This window comes from Amblyraja radiata, chromosome 14 (genome assembly GCF_010909765.2).
Source record: "Amblyraja radiata isolate CabotCenter1 chromosome 14, sAmbRad1.1.pri, whole genome shotgun sequence".
NCBI classification, from domain to species: domain Eukaryota; kingdom Metazoa; phylum Chordata; class Chondrichthyes; order Rajiformes; family Rajidae; genus Amblyraja; species Amblyraja radiata.
The window spans coordinates 28,038,130-28,052,620 of record NC_045969.1 but is presented as its reverse complement, the minus strand read 5'-3'; the positions used below and the strand labels follow the sequence as shown (position 1 = coordinate 28,052,620).

The 14,491-nt window shown below is 44.0% G+C and overlaps 1 protein-coding gene across 1 annotated transcript in view; it reads right to left on the bottom strand.

The window, feature by feature from the left end:
• vwa8 (von Willebrand factor A domain containing 8) overlaps positions 1–14,491 on the bottom strand; it is a 200,185-nt gene that overhangs the window by 8,547 nt on the left and 177,147 nt on the right. Inside the window, exons 40-42 of the mRNA XM_033032907.1 lie at positions 12,498–12,606; positions 7,684–7,809; positions 2,680–2,838 (exon numbers count right to left, since the gene is read on the bottom strand). Of these exons, the coding sequence (XP_032888798.1) occupies positions 2,680–2,838; positions 7,684–7,809; positions 12,498–12,606 (394 nt within the window). The remainder of the gene's footprint in view (positions 1–2,679; positions 2,839–7,683; positions 7,810–12,497; positions 12,607–14,491) is intronic.

Here is a 14,491-nt window from a genome sequence, read left to right as displayed (position 1 = left end):
TGTCCCACTGTACGAGTTCATTCAAGAGTTCTCCCGAGTTTGCCCTGATTCGAACTCGGAGATTTACGGTAATGGCCACTCGTAGGTACTCGGGGCTCTCGTGGACATTTATCAACATGTTGAAAAATCTTCACGAGTCTTCCCGAGCTTACCGCGTTTCCCGAGTATCTGTCGTTAGCATTACGAGCCGCTAAGGGATGACCCCGAGCTCCGACGTACAGGCTACATACATTCTACATTCCACAAGTTTGATTTTTTTTTAAACTCGGGAGAGCTCTTGAATGAACTCGTACAGTGGGACACGGCTTTAAATCATACCATTTGTACAATCAGACTATACATGAATACAGCAAGTAGTGCAAAAAGATGAAGGAAATACAGTTCAGAATACAGTGTTATAGCTATAGAGAAAATGCAGATTAAAAACAAGCGCAAGGGATGCAACAAGGTAAGATTGAGAGTTCTGAACACATCCTTATCGTGAGAAATCAATTCAAGAGTCTGATAACATCAGGGAAGAGGCTACTCTTGAATCTGATGGTTTGTGCTTTCAAGCTTTTGTATTTTCCATAAGAAGAGTATGGGTATCCCACCCCACTTGATTATCTTGGCTGCCTTCATGAGGCAAGGTGAAATATTGATGCAATCAATAGGTGGGAGGCTGGTCAGTGTTATGGACAAGACTGAGTCCACAATTCTGCAATTTCTTGCAGTCTTGGGCAGAGCAGTTGCCTAACAAAGCTGTGGTGCATCAGGATAGGATGCATTCTATGGTGATCTGTGTGAATTGGTAAGAAATATTGGAGACTTACTGAATTTCCTTAGTTTTGCGAGGAAGTAGAGACATTGGTGTGCTTGCTTGGCTATAGCATTAATTGGGTAGATGTAAATGGAAAGAAGAAGGGTGGGAACAGGCGGCAGAAAGAGCCTCATGTGCAAGTTGTTATCTGAAGGCACATAAACCAGCACTTGGGACTGTGGGTGGGATAATATAATTTACCGGTTCGGTCTATGACATGGAACACAGCCCAGATAAAAAGCTACTTAAGGATTCAAACTAAAGTCGAATGAAAATAGAGAAATTAAAACTGCACGAGTACATTTGAAATATCAATAGAGGGAATGGAAGTGTGCAGTCTGTAGACCACAGTTGACGACTTCAAATTAAAACGGAAATAACTCACATTTCAAAAGCAGTATACATGACCAGGGTGTTCCACTGTAATCTACTGCCAAGTATGTTCAAAGCATATTGTTATTGTAATGTAGGAAATAGAAAAAAATCTGAACAGCAATTTCCCATAACAATAAATAGGGGTCATAGAATCACAGTGATACATAATGGAAACAGACCTTTCAGCCCACCATGTCAGCACTGATCATGTCGCATCCAATTACACTAATCCCATTTTATTCTTTCTGAAAAAGTAGAGGGAAAGTAGCCAGTATAAAGAGCTGGGGCTGGAGCTCACAAGTGATAGGTGGATACAGGTGAGAAGGGGTGGGGTGGGGGGAGGGGAAGAGAGAGAGATAGCTCCTTCAAAATAGAGGATCCCAGATGTTGGAGTGGAAAGCTTCCACTCGCGATCAGATGTGGCAGAGACAGAGGGAAAGGGATGGTAGAAAACAGAGAACATAGAGAAGGAGCAGGCCAGTTAGTTGTGGGAGTCATTGGGTTTAGTAGTAGATATCAGTGGATAGTTTGTCTCCTGAGATGGAGTTTGAGAAATGAAGGAAAGGGAGAGAGGTATTGGAAATGGTCCAAGTGAATTTGAGGGCGGGAGTTAGCGGTGAATTTGATAAAATCAACATGTCCCACATGCATGCAGGAGGCAGCACTTATTGGCAGTCACTAAGAGATGGCAGGAAATTGAGTAAGAGACTGTTGGTCAGTACTGTTTTGGAATGACTGAGTTTGGAAGTATTGAGAGAGAATTGCTAAGACAGCTGGAGGAGGAATTGATTGGGAAACAGAGAGAAACTTGCCGATGGTACTCCATGTGAATTAGAGAAGGAAGATGGGCAGATTGCAAGGCAGAGCATTCAAGGAGTAACTAGTAACATTGGGCCCTTGGGGAGAGTGGAGAAAGTGTTGGGGAATTGTGCCAGAGGAGGCCTGGAACAAAGAATAATCCATGTAGCCAACGAAGTTGCATACTGAGCTGTGGCCAATGTACATCTTAAATTTGAAAGAAGTGCGAGGATTCAAAGGAGAAGTTGTTAAGTGACTACCAAGGCAGTGGATTATGTTACTACAGGGGAACTTGTTGAATCTAAAACAGGAGGGTTAGGCAAGTCCCTTACTTGGGCCACCACTGGCCTGAAACTGAACTCAAGTAGCCATAACTGCAACAAGTAGTTACCTGCAGCAAGTACCTCACCTCTTAACTCCACAAATGCTGTTCACCATCTGTAAGGCTCAAGTCAGCAATGCACTGGAATACAATGGCTATATTGAATCGTGATGCACTGTATTATTAACTGAACCATATCTAAGTATGCCGAAATAGAGTTTTCACTACTTTTCAATTTAGATAGTGGATGTGACAAATGTGCTGGGTATGGGGGAGAAACATGGAAATGGAACAGCTGACTGTTCACCTTTGTAATAGGCTCTGCCTGTTTGCCTTGTCTTTCCAAACCACTGAGTCAGCTACTGTCAGTCATATTGAGCTTTACCTTTAGCTTCTGCTCGTAGTTTTCAAAGGCTTCCAAGACCATGCAGACGGCCTCCATGGAGCGCTCCAGCCTGCCGTCAAGTCCATTGAAGCGGTACATGCTGCCGGAGACATCTACAAGGAGCCGCAGGCGCTTGGGTTTCTGCTGGGGGCTGCCGAGCTGGAGAAGCAAACAGATTGTGCTCAGTCGAAACCAAGCAAGGAAAATAATTTCCTTTAGCATACATGGCAAAGGTAGAGTACCTGGGGAGATTATCACAAACCATAGCACAGTGGCATATATTCTTTCTAATTGACTGCCTCAATTCCCTACGGGGAGCGCTGGCAGCGACTAAAAACACACAAAAGAACTTTAGAACAGTACAGCGCAGAAACAGGCACTTCAGCTCATGACAACGGAGTTGACCAAATGCCAATTTAAACTAATCCCATTTGCCCGGACATTAGGTAATGTTTTACTTGAACTTGTCCAGCGTGGAACATAGCCTGCCCCTGCAGGACAGGAACATCTTCTTTTAAAGAGGCTGGATCGTTATTTCAATAGGCCCATCCAGATAGATATTTCAAGTAAATGAGATTAGATTGGGGGTCCGAGGAGATGATATGGCTCCATGTGGTGCTTCCAGATATTAAATGTTATTCACAGACCTTCTTAGGGTTACCAAGGAACCACCTGTGAGGGGTGTGTGAGGGGTAGGGGGATGATTGAGGGATTGGGGAATGCTGTGAGGGGGAGAGAATGACTAAGGGGGGGGGTGATGAAGGTGTGGGGTGAGTGAAAGGAGAGGGGCGTGTAAGGGAAGAGTGAGTGAAGGGAGAGGGGATGAGTGAGGGGAGAGTGGATGTGAGAGGGAGGGAGGGCTGAGTAGGGGGAGTGACTGATACGGGATTGTGTGAGAGACAGGGAGCGTGTGAGGAGGAGGGGGTGAAGGGGAGGGGTGTGACGAGTGAAACGGATTGTTATGGAGGACGGGGGGGGGTGTATGATTGGGGAGGGTATGTGTGAGAGGGGAAGGGTGTGTGTGAGAGGGGAGGGTGTGCGAGAGGGTCACAGGGTCAGAGATGTGCTAGAGGGGGAGGGTGTGCGAGGGGGAGGGTTTGTGAGTGGGGAGGGTTTGTGAGCGGAAGGCTGTGTGAGTGGGGAGGGTTTGTGAGTGGGGAGGGTTTGTGAGTGGGGAGGGTTTGTGAGTGGGGAGGGTTTGTGAGTGGGGAGGGTTTGTGAGTGGGGAGGGTTTGTGAGCAGAAGGCTGTGTGAGTGGGGAGGGTTTGTGAGTGGGGAGGGTTTGTGAGGGGAGGGTTTGTGAGAGGGGAGGGTTTGTGAGAGGGGAGGGTTTGTGAGAGGGGAGGGGTGTGAAAGGAGAAGGGTGTGAGGGAGGGAGTTGGGGCGTGAGTGAGGGGGAGGGGCCCAGTGGGTGAGAGAGGGGGTGGTAGGAGTGACTGTGGGGGTGTGAGGGGATGGGGGTGAATAAATGGAAAGGGTGAGTGATGGGAAACGATTAATGGTGGGAGAGGGTGAGTGAGAGGGAATGTGTGAGTGAGGGAGGTAGGGTGCATGAAGGGGGGGCCGTGGGAGTGATTGAGGGGGTGAGTGAGATGAGGAGGAAGCAAATGAAGGGAAAGGGTGAATGAGGGGAGATGATGTGAATGGGAGAATTGTAAGGGACAATAGTGCAACAGCAATGGAAATTTGCTGACGATAGACACAAAATGGTGGAGTTACTCAGTGGGACAGGCAGCATTTCTGGAGAAGGAATGGGTGACATTTCGGGTCGAAACCCTTCACACCTTTGCTGGTTAGCTTCAGGACTTGTTTTTTTAATAACTAACAGCTGAGTGAAAAGCTGACCCAAAGCACATTGGAATGGGCACATTGTATCTCCTGCTTCCTGCACACTTTACTTTGGGGATCTTTGCCTTGCCAAGTGCTGAATGCATGAGCAATGCAGGAATTTGGGATCACTAAGAACAACACTGCAAGACTACAGCTCCTCAACCAGGATCAAGAAAGGAACAAGGGATCGGTGGATGAGAAAGTGGGAGTTACATCAATAGGGACAGAAAAACGGGGGAAGAAAGATTAGTTTCACAGATAGGAAAGAAAGAAAATAATTATAATTTTTGATATCAATTTAAATCCTTAGTTTAATTTAGAGATACAGCATCCATGCCGACCAATGATCACCCATATATTAGTTCTATCCTATACACTAGGGACAATTTACCAATTAACTTATCAACCTACATGTCTTTGGAATTTGGGAGCACCTGGAGAAAACGCACAGGTCACAGGGAGAACGTACAAACTCCGTACAGTCAGGATTGAAATCGGGTCCAAGTCAGCAACTGCACCACTGTGCTACTGGGCTGCTCTGAAACGATTTACCCACATTTAGGACTGAATTGCAGCAGTTTGAATCGCTCTCCTTCAGAACCTTAGCGTTGAGGGTTGTGGGGAACAGGCAAAACGTGGAGTCAAGGCCAAAGTCAGATCAGACAGGAGTTCACTGAATGGAAGAACAGGATTCAGAAGCCACAGGCTGACTCCTGCTTCTGTTTGTTATGTATGTTTCCTCTGAGATTGGGTTTCTTGTGAAGGGAAATTCCCAGAACATTCGTGCTCAAGCCTGTCCCTATAGGTGGGGCACTCATCTTGAAAAAGCCGATAGAAATATATAGTGATGAGAGGCTCAGGCAGGATAGATAAGAGTATTTTTACCCCAAGGTGAAAGTGTCAAATACTAGAAGTTTAAGGTGAGATGAGTTAAAGCTTATCGGAGACTTGCGAGACAAGTTTTTATTTTACAAAGAGAGCAGTATTAGTGCCTGAAACTCGCTGCATTGAGGAAATAGTAGATATGATAATGACATTTAAAGGTATTGGACAGACAGTCAAAAGAGGGATATGGACCATGCGCAGGCAGTTGGGCTGGGTTTAGCATGTTTCAGACGTGATAGAGAGGGAGTTAAAAGGTGGAATTGCCATGATAATCAAGGCGAATGTCACGGCGGCACTCAGAGAAGGCATACTGGAGGATCTGTCTACTCAGGCGATATGGGTAGAGCGCAAAATATGGAAGTTGCAATCATATACTGAGATTATATTATAGGTTTCCCAATAGCCAGCAGGTGACAGACAATCAGATCAGATTACGGAAAGAGGTAAAAAGAACAGGGTTGTTGTAGTGTGTAACTGTCCCAATATTGAATTGGACTTCTTCATGCAAGTCCATGTACTCGCTGGAGTTTAGAAGGGTGAGGTAGGACCTCATTGAACGTACCGAATAGTGAAAGGTCTGGATAGAGTGGATAGATGTGGAGAGGATGTTTCCATGATTGGGAGAATATCAGAATAATAGGACGTACCTTTAGAAAAGGAGAGGGGGAATTTCCTTAGTCAGAGGGTGGTGAATTTGTGGAATTCATTGCCACAGAAGGATGTGGAGGCCAAGTCAATGGATATCATTAAGATGGAGATTAGTATTTTCTTGATTAGTAAGGATGTCGAGGGTTACAGGAAGACGGCAAGAGAATGGGGTTTAGAGAGAAAGATGGATCAGACATGATTGAACAGTGGAGTAGAGTTGATGGGCCGAATGGCCTAATTCTGCTCCTACAACTTATGACCTTATCTTCACGGAAGTATCATCAAGGATGCCTGCCATCCTGGGAGAAGATACAGGAGATTGAAAGCTCAAATGTCCAGACTGAAGAACAGCTTCGCATAGGAAGGAGCTGCAGATGCTGGTTTCAGCTGAAGATAGACACAAAAATCTGGGGTAGCTCAGCATGACAGACAGCATCTCTGGAGAAAAGGGTCTCGAAAAGGGGCAGTGCGAGTCCGCACTGACCAGCGATCCCCACACATTAACGCTGCCCTACACACACTGGGGACAATTTACATTTAAACCTGTAAATCTAGAAACCTGTGCATCTTTGGAGTGTGGGAGGAAACCGAAGATCTCTGAGAAAATGCACGCGGTCACGGGGAGGTGCCTTCCTCAATCCCATATACTTTACAAAGGATTGGGACTGCCAGGACTCGTGGTCCTGAGCCTTAGGGAGGTTGAGCAGGCTAGGATTTTATTCCTTGGAGTGCAGGAAGCTGAGGACTGATCTTGTATAAAATCACAAGGGGAATAAATAAGAGATGCACAGACTGACATATGATAAAATAATGGATTGTCTGGGCTTGTATTCACTGGAATTTAGAAGGATGAGAGGCATTCTTGTTGAAACATAAAATTCTTAGAGGATTGGATAGGCTACAGTAGATGCAGGAAAAATGTTCCCGATGTTCGGGGAGTCCAGAACCAGGGTTCACAGTTTAAGAATAAGGGGTAGACCATTTAGGACTGAGATAATGAAAAAAAAATTTCACCCAGAGAGTTGTGAATCTGTGGAATTCTCTGCCACAGAATGCAGTGGAGGCCGATTCACTGGAGGTTTTCAAGAGAGAGTTAGAAGTAGCTGTTAGGACTTGCGGAGTCAAGGGATATGGGGAGAAGGCAGGATATATATATTAAAAACGTTGACGGAAATGTAGATGGGCTGGTCAGTACGTTTGCAGACAACGGGATGTAGATTAGTTACAGGTATTGGCAGATAAATGGGAGATGGGAGTTTAATGGAGCAAGTGTGAGGTGTTGTGCTTTGGGAGATCAAAGGTAAGAGGAAAGTATACAGTTAGTGGCAATACCCTTAACTGCATTGATGTATGGAGGGATTTCGGAGTCCAAATCCAAAGCTCCCTGAAAGTGACAACACACACACAGATAGTGTGGTAAAGAAAGAGTATGGAATGCATGCCTTTATTGGACGTGATATTGAGTATATGAGTCAGGGAGTCATGTTGTAGCTTTATAAAACTTTGGTTCGGCTGCATTTTCTCTCTTCTATGGTATTAGCTGTTGTTATTTGCCTTGTCCATGGAATAAGGGTCTTACTCAACATATTTTCAAAGATACTCTCTAACCCCATCATAACCAAATGTTATTCTCATACTTACTTCAGGCTCCATCTCTCCTCTGCGCTTATAAATTGCCTTCTCTCCTGCCAAGCCATCGATTATCTTGGTATCGTCGAGCTCTCCTACTGACTGATGCCGTAGCCATTGTCTCTCTTTGCCTTTTGCCTTTAAAAGGAATAAAGAAATAACAAGCATTTTGTGAAATGCTAATGTTCTAATTAACAACATGTCTTACTTCTTACAAAATGCATCTATTTTTATTTCGAAAGCAAAACTCTGGAATCCACCTGTGGGAATTGTTTCAAATATGCTCCTTTATCCCACACAGGAAGGTTGCAGCAGTAATAGAGAGTGCAGAGGAAATTCACCAGGATGGTTTGCATATCTTTCATTCATTGTTCTTTATCTCGCTACATCATCTATATCTCTCGTTTCCCTTTCCCCAGACTAGTCTGAAGAAGGGTCTCGATCCAAAACGTCACCCATTCCTTCTCTCCAGAGATGGTGCCTGTCCCGCTGAGTTACTTCATCTTTTTGTGTCTATCTTCACCAGGATGTTGCCTGGAATGGAGGGCTGTTGTTATAACGAGGGTCTGGATAGACTGGATTAATTCTCGGGAATGATGGAGGCTGAAGGGTGACCTTACAGAGGTTTATAAAATAACAAAGGGCATTGACAGGAGAGATCGTCAAAGTCTGTTTTCCAGGTCAGGAGCATCAAGTTCTGGACAACAGGTTGAATGTGAGAAGGGAAAACTTGAACGAGGTTGGAGAGCTAGGTTTTGCATATAGAAGGTGGTGGTGGAGGGGGATACAGCTGCCATGTTTAAATATCATTAGGGTAGGTAAATTAATATGACAGGTTTGAGGCATTTTGGTCCGATATAGACAAATGTGATTAGCCTAGATGGGCATCACAGTCAGCATTGGTGAGGTTTTTCCAAAAGAGCCTGTTTCTGTGCGGCAAGACTCTGTAGAATGCAATGCGAGGAGCTGCGATTTGGAGTTTCCATGTGCAATTGAAACATACTGAATAGATTTATGGCACACAAACAGGCCAATTGTCCAAACACTTCATGCCAGTGTGTTTGCTTGGCACAAATCTACTCCTACCAACTGCTTCCGACAATCCCGCCAACATTTCCTTCTGTTCAGGATAAGTACGCATTGAACCGTTTAACATTTGCATGCTTCTATTTCACATCGCTTCGCCATTTCAGAACGCATAAAATGCCAGGAAGAATTTGTGAGCAGGGCCAACAAAGAGCTGATCGAGAGCTGAGGACTTGTATTGAATGAGTTTGCAAAAGAGGGACTGAAAAGTATGTGAATACAGGAAAATGGGTGGCAGTAAACAACATAATGTTTGAAGAAGTGTTTCGACCCATAACGTCACCCATTCCTTCTATCCAGAGATGCTGCCTTACAGAGACGCTGAGTTACTCCAGTGTTTTGCGTCTATCAAATTGTAATGATGTGGCTTTGATTGACTAAATAGCTCCATCCTTGTTGGATGTGCCACTGTAAGGGACAATAGTGCAACAGTAAGATGATAGAAGCAACATTCACGCAGCTGGGTAGTCACTAAGTTAAGCGCAGGAATGGAATGTCAACAGGGGTAGCAGAGCCACATTGCGCACCTGCAATGACACGTCATGTAAAATGGAAATACCCATTGGTCATCACAGGGTGAATAAAGATACTATCTGTGACCTGCCAGCCATCATTCTGTTCCAGTGACGAGCAACGCTATGGAAACTACACCAAAAGAAACATCAGAGGGCATGGGACCCTCGTGGGCTACGTCCTCGCAAATGGTTGCACTTATCTGCGGTCAGGGTCGCTCCAGGTGCAGGAGGAAGTGGTGAGGGGGAGGTGTGTGCTATTTAGCTCCAGGAACACAACACAATGCTTCAGATTAAAGTAACACTTGCTTCTCACGTCAGAGCACAATAATCTTGAAACATTTCAAGGACGATAAATCTGCTATGAACTAAATTTCATGGTGCTGGTTTTGTCGTAGTTCTTGCTTCTCAGTGCAGAGCTGGTGTTTGCTGGTCCTGAGGTCAGCTTCTGTGGCCAAACTACTTCTCATCACTGGGAACAAGACTTCTTTCAAAATGTTCTTAGCTTTTTCTTATAGAGATCATGCAAGTAAAACTTCAAGTCTGTCCCATATTTAAAAAAAAAACTTTTTAATACAAGCCACCTTATTCCAACAAGAAGAAAGTTGGAATACAAGCAAATAGTTTTTTAGAGTAGTAAATGAGCTTGCAAGAAAATCGTGGGGGGTCAGGAAATGGTTGCCTCTCCACCAGCTCTGCCCCTCTGATAGAATTTCTTTATCTTGGACCCAAAACAGAAAAGGCTCCCCCCTCCCCCTTAGACAATTCCTTGGACAGCATCTTCACGACCTCTGCCAGCTAGATGGACATGGGCAGCCAACCTACGGAAATAGCACCAGGTGGAAGTTTGCCTCCAAGCCACACACCATCTTGGCTTGGGAATATATTGTTCTTCCTTTACCGTCCCGGGTTAAAATCCTGAAATTCCCCCCCCCAACAACAATGTGGGTATACCCACATCTCAAGGTCCACAGCAATGCAAGAAGGCAGCTCACCACCACCTTCTCAAAGCGAATTAGGAAAGGGCAGTTAGATGCTGGCTCGGCTTGTAAAGCCCATTTCCCTGAAATAAATAAAGAAAATATGCTCCACCGCCGTCCCACAACTGTTGATATGCAGCTGGACTGCTAAATCCAAAACCTCTCACAGCCCAATATCCCTCTCCCTGCCAGCAGTTATGATGATTTTCCTTGAAGCCAACAGCATGTTAGGTTTATTGAAGTACCCTTAGAGACTAAAGCCCTCCCTCTTTGCCCTTTCACACTGAACAGAAGTGCAAAGACAACATGAACAGGAACATTGCTGTACTAACAATGGGCTACTTGAAATGGTGCTTTGAATGTCTTGTTTTTTGAATACTAGGTTTATACCCCTTAAGAAATTGTTATCAATTGCTCCCTGGATAGATACTGCAATTATATGCAGAGTAGAATGTTGGGGAGAAACTGTCTGCCTGCGATGATAAATCTGTTGGAAATAGTTTTTGCAAATTGCTGATTCTTTCCAAAATAACAATCTTTTGTTTCTTAGTTTCAGTTATTGACTTTCTTCAATTATCTTAGAATGGGGGTCAGAGGAACATCTGAAGAAGCCTTAACCATAAAGATCCCCAAAGAAACATCAGGCCTTCAGGTTGTAACATGATAAAAGCAGTGCCACATACAGCTTGATCATAACGTTGATAGGGCTGCATTTGAAGTATTGTGTCGTTTTAGATACCCTGCTTGGGAAACATTGTCATTAAACTGGAAAGAACACAGAAGAGGATGTCAGGACTCGAGGGCCTGAGCTATAGGGAGACCTTGGGCAGTCTAAGACTTTAATCCTTGAAGCGCAGGAGACTGAGGGGTGATATTATTGAGGTGTATAAAATCATAAGGTGCACAGATAGGATAAATGCACAGTCTTTTTCCCAGGGTTGGGGAATCAAGAACCAGAGGGCATAGTTTTAAGGGGAGAGAGGAAAGATTTAACAGAAACCTGAGGGGCAAATTATTCACACAGAGGGTGTACAGATATGGAAAGAGCTGAGGTACAATAACAACATTTAAAAGACTTTTGGGCAGGTAGAGCCAAATGCAGGGAAATGGGGCAAGCTTAGATCAGTTATCTTCATTGGCATAGGTGAGTTAAGCTGAAGATCCTGTTTCCTTGCTATAGGACTCTATGACACAACTATCAATAAACACAATAGTATTCACGACATTTAAAAAAATTAAATCAAAACATGTTTGGGAGCTGGAAGGTTAAATTTATTGTATATCCCCAATCTCCGACTGAAAGTTCGCTTATGGGCCTGTCCCACTTAGGCGATTTTTCAGCGGACTGCCGGCGACTGTCAAGTTGCCGGCAGTCGCCTGAAAAACCAGGAACTGGAACGGCGACTGTCAGTGTGGAACACACACACACACATCACAAAGGCGGGGGCCAGGGCAAGCGGGGGGAGAGCTGTCTGAAATTCAAACTGTGCAAAGCCAAGGTGATAGACACACACCGCGATGAACTGGAAGGTTGGCGCTGTAATTAAGACGGCTAGCACAGTGCACGGTAAGTCCGTTAAAAGAGGAGGGGAGAGGGGGGAGAAGGAGTGGAGACAACTTTTAAGAAGCCAGACAACTTTTAATAAGCCAGGGATACACAGCTGTGAAGCTCGGCGGGCATTTAACATTACCAATCGGTTATCCTTGGTTCTGAAAACTCCTGCTTACGTTTTTTTTCCCTGATGAGCCAATGAAAATGACCGGTCAGCAAAGGCAATTAACTAAAACTACCTACGACTACCTACAACTACATGGCGACCCCACTACAACTGCACCTACGATTACAGGATTATCGATTTTCTCCTTGAGACCAATTTTTGGTCACAAAAATATTTTCAACATGTTGAAAAATTTGTTGCGACCACACTGAGGCCGCGGAAGTCATACTAGACTATACTGAGGCCATACTAGTTCCCAGAATGCAGGAACTCCTCGCGATCATGAAGGAGACTCACCAGCGAACATGTGGCGAGCGCAGAGTCTCCTGCACTCGCCTAAAAAGTCGCCTAAGTGGGACAGGCCCATAAGTCATTCTGTTCTTAGCATTTTCTGAGTTAATTTCAAACTCATTGAGGGCTAGCACACACCATTTATACACACACATTTCTTCCTGCTGATTATTTATGACTGACATAAATGCTCTATAGGCGGAAGACCCTTCTGTACAGCACATTAAGCCTCTTCTTACCTGCAGACTGTCCAGGATAACTCGTATTGATTGCACCTGTCTCCGCACAGCCCCAGAAAACCTCTCGTACGTAGCAGCATCATATTCACTCATATGGATTTCCTTCAACCTGCAGTCAAGACAAGGGAGTTACTTGTAGGCTTCAGAATTGTGTGAAGTGCAGGCTTTTTCTGAATTGATGAAGGAAAGATATGCCCTACTTCACAATGCTGTTGAGCTACAATTATTATTACATAAAATCTCTGATTCAGGAACCATTCTGCGTATATTTTTAATTCTTCCTGTTGAAAATACCAGGATTTAAATTGTTTCTGGGTTGAGAATACAACTAATTTGGTGTGCTGATACTGGTTTTAGAATTTAGAACAATTTTTTAGGCTTGTTTGGGAAATTTTGAAGTAAGCAATACTGGAACATTGAATCAAGATTCCTGGGATTGTGTTTGTTTGGCGCCTCAATTCCATTTTCCCACCTTTCTCTGTGTTGCAAATTCCTTGCCAAACAGATATCTATTAGTCCCAATTAAGTTTCCATGTATGACTGGAGATTGCAGAATCTGTCAGAAGCCTAATGAAGTGACTGACAACACTAATGAAGTGACTGACAACACTCAATGATAAAGCATTTGACAAGGTCCCTAATGGTAGAAGATAAAACACAATTGATCCACGACAATTCAAACTAAGTTAGCCATAAAAGACAGGCAGTGATTGAGGAGTGTTATTCTGACTGGGGGTCTCTTAGCAATGGTGTTCCACTGAAATTAGTGCTGGGACTTCTGTTTGTAATTGATGTTTAATCCAGACAAATGCGAGGTATTGCACTTTGGGAGATCAAATGCAAGTGGAAAGTATACAGTAAATGGCCAGACCCATAGGAGCACTGAATAACTGGGAGATTGAAGGGAATATAGTGTAACTGAGAAAGTGAAGGAATACACTCCATGTAACCAGGAGAGTGAGGGAACATTGAGCGTATCTGAGATGTTTAAGGGAACACTGAATTTAATTGAGCATTGAACAGATAGACTGAATGCATTTCAGTCTTGGGGACTTTCATTTGAAAGGGACTCTGAATGTATTTAGGGACAAAAAGGCACAGTCATGTTTCTTTTAGATTCTGCAAGGCACAAGAAAGGAAGCAAAACGTGATTGGAGAATAATGCTGAAGCTGCAGACTAATGTGCAGACGGAGTATGTCTTATTCACCATTCAGCCATCTCGCTCAGATTACTGCTTGGCCAAAGTTTGTCCCTTGTGAAAGCCTTGCAAAATAAAGCAAGAATTTTAATATGGCTGAATGCATTTATTCAGATGGATTACTATTAGTTTTGGAATATCTAACAGTGACTGCTTTGATTTGTAGCACAAACTCCACTTTACTATTCATGGCAGCCTGTTTATATTTTACATTCCATGTGCCAATGTTCACTGCTCTTGTCAACGGACTGTCATTTTCGTCACGTTTCAAAATTAATCAGTGCAGTGTTTTTAAAGTCAGACTTGCTTTATTCACGACTCAGTGTTGTCTCCTTTAGCGGTTCCGTGCATGGAGCGGAAGAATTAACAGAACAACTGTGAAAGATGTGATGTGTTGATGCTGACAAGAAATTGGATGAATTTTAGGAAACCACAAAGAACTTTTTGTTTGTGCTTTTCAGATTGGCCATTTCCAACAAGAACTATTTGTTGGGAAATACTTTTAGAAATCTTTCACTCAGAGCAATTTACACCAAAAAGAAAGCTTATTTGGCGTTCTATTTCCCATCCTAGTAAACCGGCTCCCTCTTTAATACACTGGCAGCTTCAATCAAAGTTCATTGACCCATAGTGTTAAGTTTGTTTCTCTTTCCACACACCTGACCAGCTGTCTATTTCTAGCATCCTGTGTTTTTATTTCAGACTCCTGGCTCTTGCAGCATTTCGTTTCCTGCTGGGATGGATACTGTATGTGACCATAAAACGATCACAGGGAGGATACCACAAGGGTAAACA